At 42.5% G+C, this 12,447-nt stretch overlaps 1 protein-coding gene across 10 annotated transcripts in view; it reads right to left on the bottom strand.

Moving 5' to 3' along the window:
* Positions 1-12,447, bottom strand: part of ZNF519 (zinc finger protein 519) — a 79,734-nt gene that overhangs the window by 33,838 nt on the left and 33,449 nt on the right. For 3 of the 10 annotated variants that reach the window (XM_025366100.1, XM_025366103.1, XM_025366107.1), the window contains exon 1: positions 1,371-1,607. The exons of 2 other annotated variants lie outside the window; for them this stretch is intronic. In XM_025366100.1, coding sequence (XP_025221885.1) covers positions 1,371-1,400 — 30 coding nt within the window. In that variant the 5' untranslated portion in view covers positions 1,401-1,607. Of the gene's footprint in view, positions 1-1,370; positions 1,608-12,447 lie in introns of those variants that run through there. 5 more of the 10 variants (XM_025366111.1, XM_025366105.1, XM_025366104.1 and 2 more) reach the window with 5 other exon arrangements.

Genomic DNA, 12,447 nt, shown 5'->3' with positions numbered 1-12,447 from the left:
TGCAGAGAGCCTAGATCGCACCACTGTACTCCATCTGAAGCGACAGAGCAAGCCTCTGTCTCAAAAATTAAAAAAAAAAAAAAAAAATTAAAATAGGTATCAAAACGTACACTAAAGGACAAATAGATGATAAAGTGAATTAGGGAGGGGAAACTGGCATTTGGGAATATCAGAAGAAACGGGAAATTTAGTATTTTCCTGCAAGCCAGAGTTAGGCTGGAGGAATAGGGGATGAGGGGTGAACTTGAAGCCCTGCTTGGGACACATGTGAAAATTTCAGAAAAAAATCAGTCCCCTATGGAATGTGAAAATAATTAAGTGGCAGGCAATTAGATTGAGGTGGCTCTAGTCCCTGGATTTCTACTTCTAAATATAAAAATCTAAACTCAAGAGCATTTTTTGGTATATTACTACATTAGCGGAAACGAAATTCAGGCTTAACCAAGAATAAGCTGCCAATTGAGCTCTGATTACGTTACCAGGCTATTTCTACTTTGAATGTAAAAATCAAGAAAATAGGCTGGGCACGGTGGCTCACTCCTGTAATCCTAGCACTTTCGGAGGCCGAGGTGGGTGGATCACCTGAGATCAGGAGTTGGAGACCAGCCTGGCCAACATGGTGAAACCCCATCTCTACTAAAAATAAAAAAATTGTGGTGGCGGGCACCTGTAGTCCCAGCTACTAGGGAGGCTGAGGCAGGAGAATCGCTTGAACCCAAGAGGCGGAGGTTGCCGTGAGTCGAGATCACACCACTGCACTCCAGCCTGGGCAAAAGAGTGAGACTGTCTCCAAAAAAAAAAAAAAAAAAAAAAAAAAAAAAAAAAAAAAAAACCTAGATAACTGTACCTAGCCAATTATTGAATTTGGTTTTCTTTATCATGAACCTTATAACAATCTTTTCTTCAAGCCCCTTTCATGGACCACAAATTACAAACCACAGCTGGGTGCTGTACAATTTTTTCAATTATTCTTTTATTAAATTACTTAGTATTTTTGCAGTAACGCCCATAAATTTTTAATGGGAAAAAAGAGGGCCTGGGAACCCCAGACCAAAGCTCTTCCCGTTCATGAACACGCAACCCGAGTCAGGATTCTCCCCTGACGACCATCCCTGGGTCCCTGCACAATTTGGGAGAGACGCGGGACTGCGGGTCACTGCGCAGGGAAGAGACAGGACGCCTGGGGATCTGGCTGTCAGCGTAGCCGCCATCTTATTTCTGCAGGGGACTGAGGCCAGGCTGGGCAAGGAGAACTCCGGGCGCAGACTGTGGAGCTGACTGCGGGGAGGCCTGCGTCCCGCCACAACCGCTTCCCACCAGTTCCAATCAGCGCCCTCCCCTCTCTCGGGATGTCGGACTGGAATTCTTACCATTTCTAGGCTTCTAGGGGGTCCCGGCATCTTAGCTGTGGATCTCCAATACCTGCTGGTAACAGCGCCACAAACGCGGGGCCTCTAGGAGCAGAGGATACAGATCAGTGAAGACAGACTTGCAGCTCCAGCGGCAGCGAGAGACAAAGGCCCCGCCATATCCCGGAAGCCGCCCTGTCCGCTCCAGCTGTGTGCCTGATTGGACAGTTCCCAGCCCAACGTCCCTCATTGGATAACGTTTAAGGCCCCGCCTAGTCAGACCCTGAGTGATAGAAGATGTGATCACACGCTGGACTGAAGAGTGACAGCTTAAGCTGCAGCCTTATCCGGCAGGGCTTCCTCCCTGAGCTGAGCCAGGCCCACCCCAGAGCGTGCGAAAATTCTATATCCGTTTTGCTCTCTCTCTTTTTCAACGTATTCAAAATGTGAACAAACATATTTTATGTATATTAATAATACATAAAATTTTTGTTCAAGAGAAAATCAACTTTTACTTTAGTAATAATGTATTATCAGTACAAAAGCTAATTTAATAAACCGTTATAAGTAAATCCATCAGCTGGGCGCGGTGACTCACGCCTGTAATCTCAGCACTTTCGATGACCCAGGCGGGCGGATCACCTGAGGTCAGGAGTTCAAGACCAGTCTGACTAATATGGTGAAACCTCATCTCCACTAAAAATACAAAATTAGCTAGGCGTAGTGGCATGTGCCTGTGATCCCAGCTTCTCGGGAGGCTGAGGCAGGAGAATTGCTTGAACCCAGGAGGTGGTGGCTGCAGTGAGTGTAGATCGCGTCATTACACTCCAGCCTGGACAACAAGAGTGAAATTCTGTCTCAAAAAAATAAAAGAAAAAAAAAAATTAGCTGGGCATGGTGGCGCGCGCCTGTAATCCCAGCTTCTCAGGAGGCTGAGGCAGCAGAATTCCTTGAACCCTGGGGGCTGAGGTTGCAGTGAGTCAAGATCTTGCCACAGCACCCTAGCCTGGGCGACAGAGCGAAACTTTGTCTCAAGAATAATAATAATAATAATAATAACAACAACAACAAAAATGAAGTCCATCGAATTTGTCTTTTTGACCATTCTAGATTTTTATACATATTTTATGATCTCTTATCATTTTTTATTTTTTGTCTAGACAAAGTCTAGCTCTGTCGCCCAAGCTGGAGTGCAGTGGCGCCATCTCGGCACACTGCAACCTCTGCCTCCTGGGTTCAAGCGATTCTCCTGCCTCAGCTTCCCGAGTAGCTGGGATTACAGGCATGCATCACCAAACTCGGCTAATTTTTTGTATTTGTAGTAGAGACGGAGTTTCACTGTGTTGCCAAGCTGGTCACGAACTCTTGGCCTCAGGTAATCCACCCCTCTCAGCCTCCCAAATTACTAGGATTAAAGGCGTGAGCCATCGTGCCTGGCCATTTTTTAAGTTTTTATATTTTATTTTAATTTACATTATTTTTATGTTTTCAATTTGAAACAACCCCTAAGTAATTTCAAAGTAGACAAAATGTTTCTAACTTTCTTCATCAAAAGCATATTTTGCTTTTGTTTACACACTTTCTTTTTTTATTTCCGGGAGAGAGGCTTGTTCTTTCACCTAGGCTGAAGTGCGGTGGCGCAAACTTGACTCACTGCAACCTCCGCCTCCCAGGTTCAAGCGAATCTCCAGCTTCAGCCTCTGAAGTAGCTGGGACTACAGGCGTAAGCCATCAGGCCCGGTTTATTTCCGTATTTTAAGTAGAGACTGGAATTTGCCTTGTTGCTCAGGCTGGTCTGGAACTCCTAAACTCGAAATGATCCGTCTGCCCTGGCCTCCCAAAATGTTGGGATTACAGATGTGAGCCACTGCACCTGACCTTTGTTTATACACTCTCTACAAAAATTTGGTTTTCATACACCTAGAAATCTTAGTTTTATATATATAAATTACATTAACCCTTAACAAACTAATTTTTAATGAAATCCCTAGAAAGTAATTTTGAACTGTTTTGTATCAATATTTGTAGATAAAAAACATTTTATGTTTTTTAATGTTTATTCAAATTTTCTGTTAAGTAACAGATCTAAATATAGTTAGCTTTTCTATATCATGTTTAAAAAAAATTGTGTGCTGGGTGCAGTGGCTCACGCCTGTATTCCCAGCATTTTGGGAGGCTGAGGTGGGTGGATCACAAAGTCAGGAGTTCGAGACCAGCCTGGCCAATATGGTGAAACCCCCATCTCCACTAATAAATACAAAAATTAGCTGGGCATGGTGGCGCGCACCTGTAGTCTCAGCTACTCGGAGGCTGAGGCAGGAGAATCCCTTGAACCTGACAGGCGGTGGTTGCAGTGAGTCAAGATCAGGTCACTGCACTCCAGCCTGGGTGACAGAGTGAGGCTCTGTCTCCAAAAAAAGAGAAAAGATTGTGGTCACTCATGATGGTTCATGCTTATAATCCCAGCACTTTGGGAGGCCAAGAAATGAAGACTGCTTAAGCCCAGGAATTCGAGATCAGCCTAGGCAACACGGCAAAAACATGTATCTAAAAAAATACAAAAGTTAACTGAGCATAGTGGCCTGCACCTTTAGTACCAGCTATTCAGGAGGCTGAGGGAGGAGGATTGACTGAACCAAGGAGGTCGAGGCTGCAATGAGCCCTGATCAAGCCATTGCACTCTACTCTGGGTGACAGAGTGAGACCCCTTCTGAAAAATAAAAAATAAACCAAAAACAGCCAAAGCACAGAAAGTTAAACTTATGGGGTTTGGGGTTATTTTGTTTCTGTTTATTATTATTATTATTTCCAAAGTTTCTAAAGTACAGATGATGTTTGGTTACATGGATAAATTCTTTTGTAGTGATTTCTAATATTTAGGTGCACTCATCTCCCAAGCAGTGTGCGCTGTACCCAATATGTAGTCTTTTATCCCTCACTCCTCTCCCACCCTTGCCACTGAGTACCCAGAGTCCATTTATATAATTCTTATGCCATTGCATTGTCATAGCTTAGTTCCCACTTATAAGTGAGAACATACAATGTTTGGTTTTTTATTTCTTAGTTAATTCACTTAGAATAATGGTCTTCAACTCCATCGAGGTTGCTGCAAATACTATTATTTTATTCCTAGTTATGACTGAGTAGCATTCATTGGTGTGTATATATGTATGTATATATACACACATATGTGTGTGGCATATGCCACATTTTCTTTTTCCACTCATTAGTTGATGGGCATTAATTAGGCTGCTTCCATTCTTTTGCAATTGCAAATTGTGCTGCTATAAACATGCATGTGCAAGTGTCTTACTCATATAATGACTTCTTTTTCTCCGTGTAGATACCCAGTAGTGGGATTGCTGAATCAAATGGTAGTTCTACTTTTAGTTTTTAATGAATCTCCATACTGTTTTCCATAGTGGTTGTACTAGTATACATTCCCACCAGCAGTGTAAAAGTATTCCCTTTTCACCGCAGCCATGACAACATGTATTATTTTTTGATGTTTTAATTATGGTCATTTTTGCAGGAATAAGGTGGTATCACACTGTGGTTTTGATTTGCATTTTCCTGATCATTAATCATTAGTAATGTTGAGCATTTTTATCAATGTTTTTTGGCCACTTGTATATCTTCTTTTGAGAGTTAATTAAGTCTCATCTGTCTTTGTTTCATGTTGCATGTGTTTTGGGGTTCTTGGTCATGTACGCTTTGCCAAAGCCAATGTCTAGAAGAGTTTTTCCAGTATTATCTTCTACAATTTTTATAGTTTCAGGTCTTAACATTTTTGATCCATCTTGAGTTGATTTTTGTTTTGCTTAGTCTTACTTTATCTATGCAGGTTCTTTTTTGTTTCATATGAATTTTAGATGTTCTTCGTTATGTGAGGAAATTATGATGTTACCTTCATGGGAATTGTATTGAATTTGTAGCTTGCTTTTGGTAATATCATCATTTTTACAATACTAACCCTACCCCTCTATAAGCATGGGATGTGTTTTTATTTGTTTGTGTCATCTATGATACCTTTCAGCAATGTTTTACAGTTTTTCTTGTAAAGATCTTTCATGGCCTTCTTTAGGGATAATCCTAATTATTATTACTTTTTGCAGCTGCTTTAAAAGAGGCTGAGTTCTTGATTTAAATATCAGTTTGGTTGCTATTGGTGTATACCAATGCCACTAATATGTGCACATTAATTTTGTATCCTAAAACTGTACTGAATTTATTTATCAGATCTAGATGCTTTTTGATGAGTATTCAGGGTTTCCTAATTAGATAAGTGTAACATCAGTGAACAGTGGCAATTTGACTACCTCTTTACCAACTTGGAGGCTCTTTCTTTCTTTCTTTTCTCAAGTTGCTCTGGCTAGGACTTTCAGTACTATGTTGAATAGAAGTGATGAAAGTGGGCACTATTGTCTTGTTCCAGTTCTCAGAGGAAATGTTTCCAACTTTTTCCTGTTCAGTTTAATGTTGGCTGTGGGTTTGTCACAGACGGTTTTAAAAAAAAATTGAAGAGATTGATTCTGAGCCATATATGCGTGGCAATGGCCTATGACACAACTGTCAGGAGGTTCTGAGAACATGTGCCCAAGGTGGTCGGGGTAGAGCTTACTTTTATGTATTTTGGAATGAGACATCAATCGAATATTTTTTTTTTTTTGAGATGGAGTCTTGCTCTGTTGCCCAGACTGGAGTGCAGTGGCATGATCTGGTCTCACTGCAACCTCCGCCTCCCAGGTTCAAGAGATTCTTCTACCTCAGGCTCCCAAGTAGCTGGGACTACAGGTGCATGCCACCATGCCCGGCTAATTTTTTTGTATTTTCAGTAGGGACGGAGTTTCACCGTGTTAGCCAGGACCTGACCTCATGATCCGCCCGCCTTGGCCTCCCAAAGTGCTGGCATTACAGGCGTGAGCCACTGTGCCTGGCCAATCACATACATTTAAAAAATGCACTGGTGGGCAGGTGCAGTGGTCTGAGCAACAGACCAACACTCTGCCTCAAAAATAAATAAATAAATACATACATACATACATACATACATTGGTTTGATTCAGAATGGTTGGACAACTCAAGCAGGGGGCTCTCAGGTAAATTTAAACATTTTCTGGTTGACAATTGGTGGAATTTATCTGAAGACTTGGGATCAACAAAAGGGAATTTTTAGGTTAAGGTAAAGAATTATGGAGACCAAGTTTTACTGTGCAGAGAAATCTCTCAGATAGCTGACTTCAGAGACAGAACAGGTTGTAAAATGTTTCTTATCAGACCTAAAAGGGTGGTTGGCTCTTAGTTGACTATCTCCTGGATCTGCACAGGAAGAAAGGAAAACAAAGGGGGAAGGAGATTCTCTACAGAATGTGAGTTTTTCCCACAAGAGACTTTGTGGGGCAATTTCCAGATATGGCAAGGAAATCTATTTTGAGTTTAAATACTTTTTTCTTGTCTCATAATGTTATGAGAGAGTTAGACTGAAAAAGTAAGTCATGATATATAGGGTCAAATAAACTGCATCTGATAAGAATGTATGGTTTGTAGGGCATGACTCCCTATATCCCCTAGGTACAAATTTGGGCAAGATAAAAAAATCAGAGGTCAGTCCTCAGTCCTCCTCTTGGCCAAAAAGCATTCCACAGAATGCATATGCAAGCTAACAGCAGCAGGTCCCATGGTACTAGGAAGGGTTCTTCCTAGAGTTGTCTGATCTGGTCATTAGGTGAGCTCCCACAATGCTAGGAAGGCTCATTTCTAGAGTAGTCTGGTTGGTGGTAGTTTTAAATATTAGCAATTTGGATAATGCTATGAGGACATAGTCTGACCTGATGTAACAGTCAATTGTTTAAAGGGTGAGATGGAGTCAGGCCTAGGTTTAGTCTAAAATAAAAAATCTTGGATAAAATCTATTTTCTGAGCTATCGTGATGCAGGTCTTTAATTGTGCCTTTCCTTCTTTTCCATCCAGCATAACATCTTCAAAAAATATATAAAAAGATAGCAAGGATTAGGCACCCAAAAGGTTATACGTAGAGTCAGAGGGCAGTAAACAGCCTCTGTTTACTAACCAACCCAAAAACCACTGCATGCATCATCATACTTTTTGATCAGACTCACAATGTGTTTATCCTCCTTATAAAGGGTTATTTGGACCTTGTGATAAATCTTACTTGAGAATTGTGGGACCAACGTTAAATTAGAATTTAATAAATTTAACTTTTTTCCAGCCAATTTATCTCCATAGGTATAGCATCCTGAGGAGCGTATAAATTCAATGCAAGAAATGTCTGGTCCTCGGTGTCTAAATTGTTATAGACTTGTTAACAGTAGACAAATCTATTTTTCCTCCGATTTTTGTATTGCATCATATACTGGTATTTGGGAGAGAAAAGGTTTTGTCACAGAAGAAGTCATATAATTCTACAGTGTCAGTTTTCCCGTGGCAGGATTCCCTATGGCTGAGGGCCTTAACAGTCAAAAGACTTAAAGCCAATTAATTGTCCCAGGCCAGATAGGAATGGATGTGGACAGGAATTTGTTATTTTTCTCTTTTTTTTTTTCCGTGAGATGCAGTCTCGCTCTGTCGCCGGAGTGCAGTGGCCTGATCTTGGCTCACTGCAACCTCCACCTCCCGGGTTCAAGCAATTCCCCTGCCTCAGCCCCCTGAGTAGCTGGGACTACAGGTGAATGCCAGCACATCTGGCTAATTTTTTGTATTTTTAGTAGAGACAGGGTTGCACCACATTGGCCAGGATGGTCTCCATCTCTTGACTTCGTGATCCGCCCGCCTCGGCCTCCCGAAGTGCTTGGATTACAGGCTTGAGCCACCACGCCCAGCCCGTTGGTTACTTTTTTAAATTATTTTAAATAAAAAGGCCGACAGAAAAACCAAAAGGAAACGTTACAAGACGGATTTATTTTTAACTTCTGTATTGAGCTGCTGTGAGCTTGGTTTTTATTAAAGACTTTTTTTTTTTTTGAGACGGAATCTCACCCTGGCGCCTAGGCTGGAGTGCAGTGGTGCAATCTCTTCTCACTACAAGCTCCGCCTCCCAGGTTCACGCCATTCTCCTGCCTCAGCCTCCCGAGTAGCTGGGACTACAGGTGCCCGCCACCATGCCCGGCTAATTTTTTGTACTTTTTTTTTTTTTTTTTTTTTTGCTTAGTATAGATAGGGTTTCACCGTGTTAGTCAGGATGGTCTCGATCGCCTGACCTCGTGATCCGCCCGCCTCGGCCTCCCAAAGTGCTGGGATTACAGGCAAGAGCCACCGCATCCGGCCCAGTTTTTGTTAAGGACTTAAAGGAATTAGCTATGTGAAACATAAGCATTGTTCTGAAAAATTAAATAAAATAAACAATTTTGAATGATTTTAATAATTAATTAATTTACTATTGAGGAACACATTTACCATAGTTATAGTGTTTCTACATATGAGGAGATGTGCTCTGTGGCAAGGGTTTGCGATAAAGAATTAATTTTCTTAATTACTATATTTCATGAGACTCTTTTTTTTTTTTTTTTTTTGAGATAGAGTTTCACTCTTGTTGCCCAGTCTAGAGTGCAATGGCACAATCTCGGTTCACTGCAACCTCTGCCTCCAAGGTTCAAGTGATTCTCATGCCTCAGCCTCCAGAGTAGCTGGGACTACAGGTGCACACCACCACACTCAGCTAATTTTTGTATTTTTAGTAGAGACGGGGTTTCACCATGTTAGCCAGGCTGGTCTCGAACTCCTGACCTCAGGTGATCTACCCGCCTTGGCCTCCCAATGTGCAGGGATTACAGGTGTGAGCCACCACACCCACCAGAATTATTTCTTTTAGTAGTTTAGAAATCTCAATTGCCTTTTCAGACTGCATAGGAAAAGCCTCAATCCAAACAGTAAAGGTGTCAATGAATGCCTAATAAATATTTAAACCCTTTACATGGGGGCATCTGTTATAGTCTATTTGCCAATCTTCACCAGGGTACGTTCCTCTATGCTGAACAGGCCTTACTAAAGGAGGAGGTAAACATTGGTCATTTGGGTTGTTCCAGGCATATAGTTCACAGGCCCGAGTGACCTGGTCTACTCTTTTAAGTAATTCTTTTTCTATAAAAAGCCAAGATATTAATTTAAACAGGGAATTTATTCCCAAATGAGTAGAGTCATGCAAATGTTTAACTATTTTTTATTGATTAGCACCTCGCATCAGGTTTATCTGAGTGTCTAGCAAAATGCCTGCTATTTCAATAAGAGTTCCCTGTCATCCACTGGTGTCTTTTAGCTTACAGAACTCCTTGTACTTGGTGTGGGCTTAAACCTCAGGGTGTTGTTCTAAAGCCAGTTTATTGGCTTTATCTACCAAAAGAGAAGTTGCTACAATTTCCCTGAGGCATCCAGGCATGATAAGAAAGTTATGTAAGAAAACCAGTCACTGAAAAACAGCTTAGAGATTAGGTAAAATGGCATCTATGGGCTTGTCAATCTATCCCCGTGACCATACAGTTTTGGGGTGACACAGACCCATTATAATGGGTCAAAACAGAGTAAGCAGTCCAGAAGAAAGTTAATATTCTTTTTTTTGAGATGGAGTCTCACTCTGTCGCCCAGGCTGGAGTGCAGTGGTGTGACCTCAGCTTATGGCAACCTCCGCCTCCCGGGTTCATGTGATTCTCTTGCCTCAGCCTCCTGAGTAGCTGGGATTACAGACATGTGCCGCCACGCCCGGTTAATTTTGTATTTATAGTAGAGATGGGGGTTTCTCCATGTTGGTCAGGCTGGTCTCGAACTCCTGACCTCAGGTGATCCACCCGCCCGCCTCGGGCTCCCAAAGTACTGGGATTACAGGCATGAGGCAACACACCCGGCCTTTTTTTTTTTTTTTTTTTTTTTTTTGAGACGGAGTCTCTGTTTCCCAGAATGGAGTGCAGTGGCATGATCTCAGCTCACTGCAACCTCCACCTCTCAGGTTCAAGCAATTTCTGGATAATTTTTTGTATTTTTAGTAGAGATAGGGTTTCACCATGTTGACCAGGTAGTCATGAACTCCTGACCTCAAGTCATCCACCCACCTCGGCCTCCCAAAGTGCTAGGATTACAGGTGTGAGCCACCACACCTGGTGAAACTTCATATTCTTACCTGCCATGGCAAAGGTTACCGAGGCTTTTCCAGATATATGGCTAGTTGTCTGATGGAAACAGTGGTGGAAGGTCTCAGGTCCCGTCACTCTTGGGTACTTGCCTGGCTGTTTTACCCATCATTAGTTCAGGTGCTGATGGCTCTCTTCAGAACACTGGACAAACCCTCTTCCAATGGTCAGTTTTCTTACAGTGTACACCCTGATTTATGCCCAAGGCACAGTGACTCCGACGCCCAAGTTTGGGCTTCCCACTTTTCAGCTTCCCTTGTTCAAGCCAAGACCCAGGAGGGCGACCCCATTTGGGAGGTTAGCTTAAGGTTGCAACCAAGAGCTGCAACTTGTGGGAGGTTCTTCTTCCTCTTCTGCTTCCTCCGCTTTGTCCCTGTTATTAAAAACCAAAAATGTCATATCCAAAGCTGTTCCAGAGAACTTTGGGAACCCATAGCTGCTTTTAGTAGTTTTCTATAGATATTAGGGGCAGACTTGGTTATAAAATGTACTCTCAGAAGGGTTTATCTTTTCCTTGAGGCAAGACCAGAGTTAGTATATTTCCTGATTGCCTCAACTAAAGGCTATTAAAACAAAGTTGGATTGTCATCTTTGCCCTGAGAAACTTCCTTAACCTTTTCATTGTTAATGGGTTTTTTCATACATTTCTTCATCTGTTTCAACAAACAAGTGACCATATGATCTCTTCTTCCAAGTCCTCACACCCACTTTGATAGTTCCACTCTAGATCTTGATCTGGAACTGCTATACCTCCTGTCTGATATATATTATGGTTCAGGTTATGAGCCAATACCTCACCTGCATGAGTCCTAGCTGTCCCCAAAATGCATTGTTTTTCTTCCACTGTACAACACAGAGACAACAAAATATACAGATCCTGCCATGTTAAACTGTAGGTCAGAGTTAACTTCTCAAGCTCACCCATGAATTTTCCTGGATCTTCAGAGAAATGACCAAACTTGTCTTATTATAGAGCTAAACCAGACAGAGAAAAGGGGACACATCCTCTCACAGGCCTTCTTCCCCATTTGCAACCTCTGTAAGTGATCAAAGATTTCCCCTTGGAAGTTGATAGGCAGCTCCACTACAAGTAGTACTCACAGGGCTAAGTTCTTCAGGGACTGGTGGGTGTAGAGTAGGACTAGATGGGTAAGGAGGAGGGACAAATGGCTCTCAATGGAACTTTCAGGTGTACTAGTGGGAAAAAGGACCAACACATCTGAACCTTCAGACCTGAGAGAAAGAAGTTCTGCTTCACCCAAAAATGCCCACTGAACCAAGTGGCAGGGGGGCTTGTCATAAAGGATCATCTTGTATGTCCAATTCTTTTTCTTCTATTTCTCTCATGAAACATGGACATGCCTGCTGCAGGGTTTCATTCTGACTGAGCAGCAAAAATACTCGAACATACGGTATTTTATCCCATTTTCCCTACCACTTACAGAACAAATTGAGTTGAAGTATAAATACCCATTAGAGGCAATTTTTCTTGTATATTTCTGAAACTGTTTGCTGTTTTTCCATGCATACCATCCTTAAGAAAGGGCACGCTCTTAACCCAATCTGTAATCTCTGTTCCTGAGGTTTTAGTAACCCGATGTTTCTCTTTTGTCGCAGACAGCCCTGAAGATGAGTTTTCACCCCAGAGAACAGAGAGGTCAAGATGTGCTTGAAGGCCGGGCGCGGTGGCTCAAGCCTGTAATCCCAGCACTTTGGGAGGCCGAGACGGGCGGATCACGAGGTCAGGAGATCGAGACCATCCTGGCTAACATGGTGAAACCCCGTCTCTACTAAAAATACAAAAAACTAGCCGGGCGTGGTGGCGGGCGCCTGTAGTCCCAGCTACTCGGAGGCTGAGGCGGGAGAATGGCGTGAACCCGGGAGGTGGAGCTTGCAGTGAGCTGAGATCCGGCCACTGCACTCCAGCCTGGGCGACAGAGCGAGACTCCGTCTCAAATAAA

This window comes from Theropithecus gelada, chromosome 19 (genome assembly GCF_003255815.1).
Source record: "Theropithecus gelada isolate Dixy chromosome 19, Tgel_1.0, whole genome shotgun sequence".
NCBI classification, from domain to species: domain Eukaryota; kingdom Metazoa; phylum Chordata; class Mammalia; order Primates; family Cercopithecidae; genus Theropithecus; species Theropithecus gelada.
The sequence above is the reverse complement of the archived record's forward strand: the minus strand, read 5'-3'. Positions and strand labels throughout refer to the sequence as shown.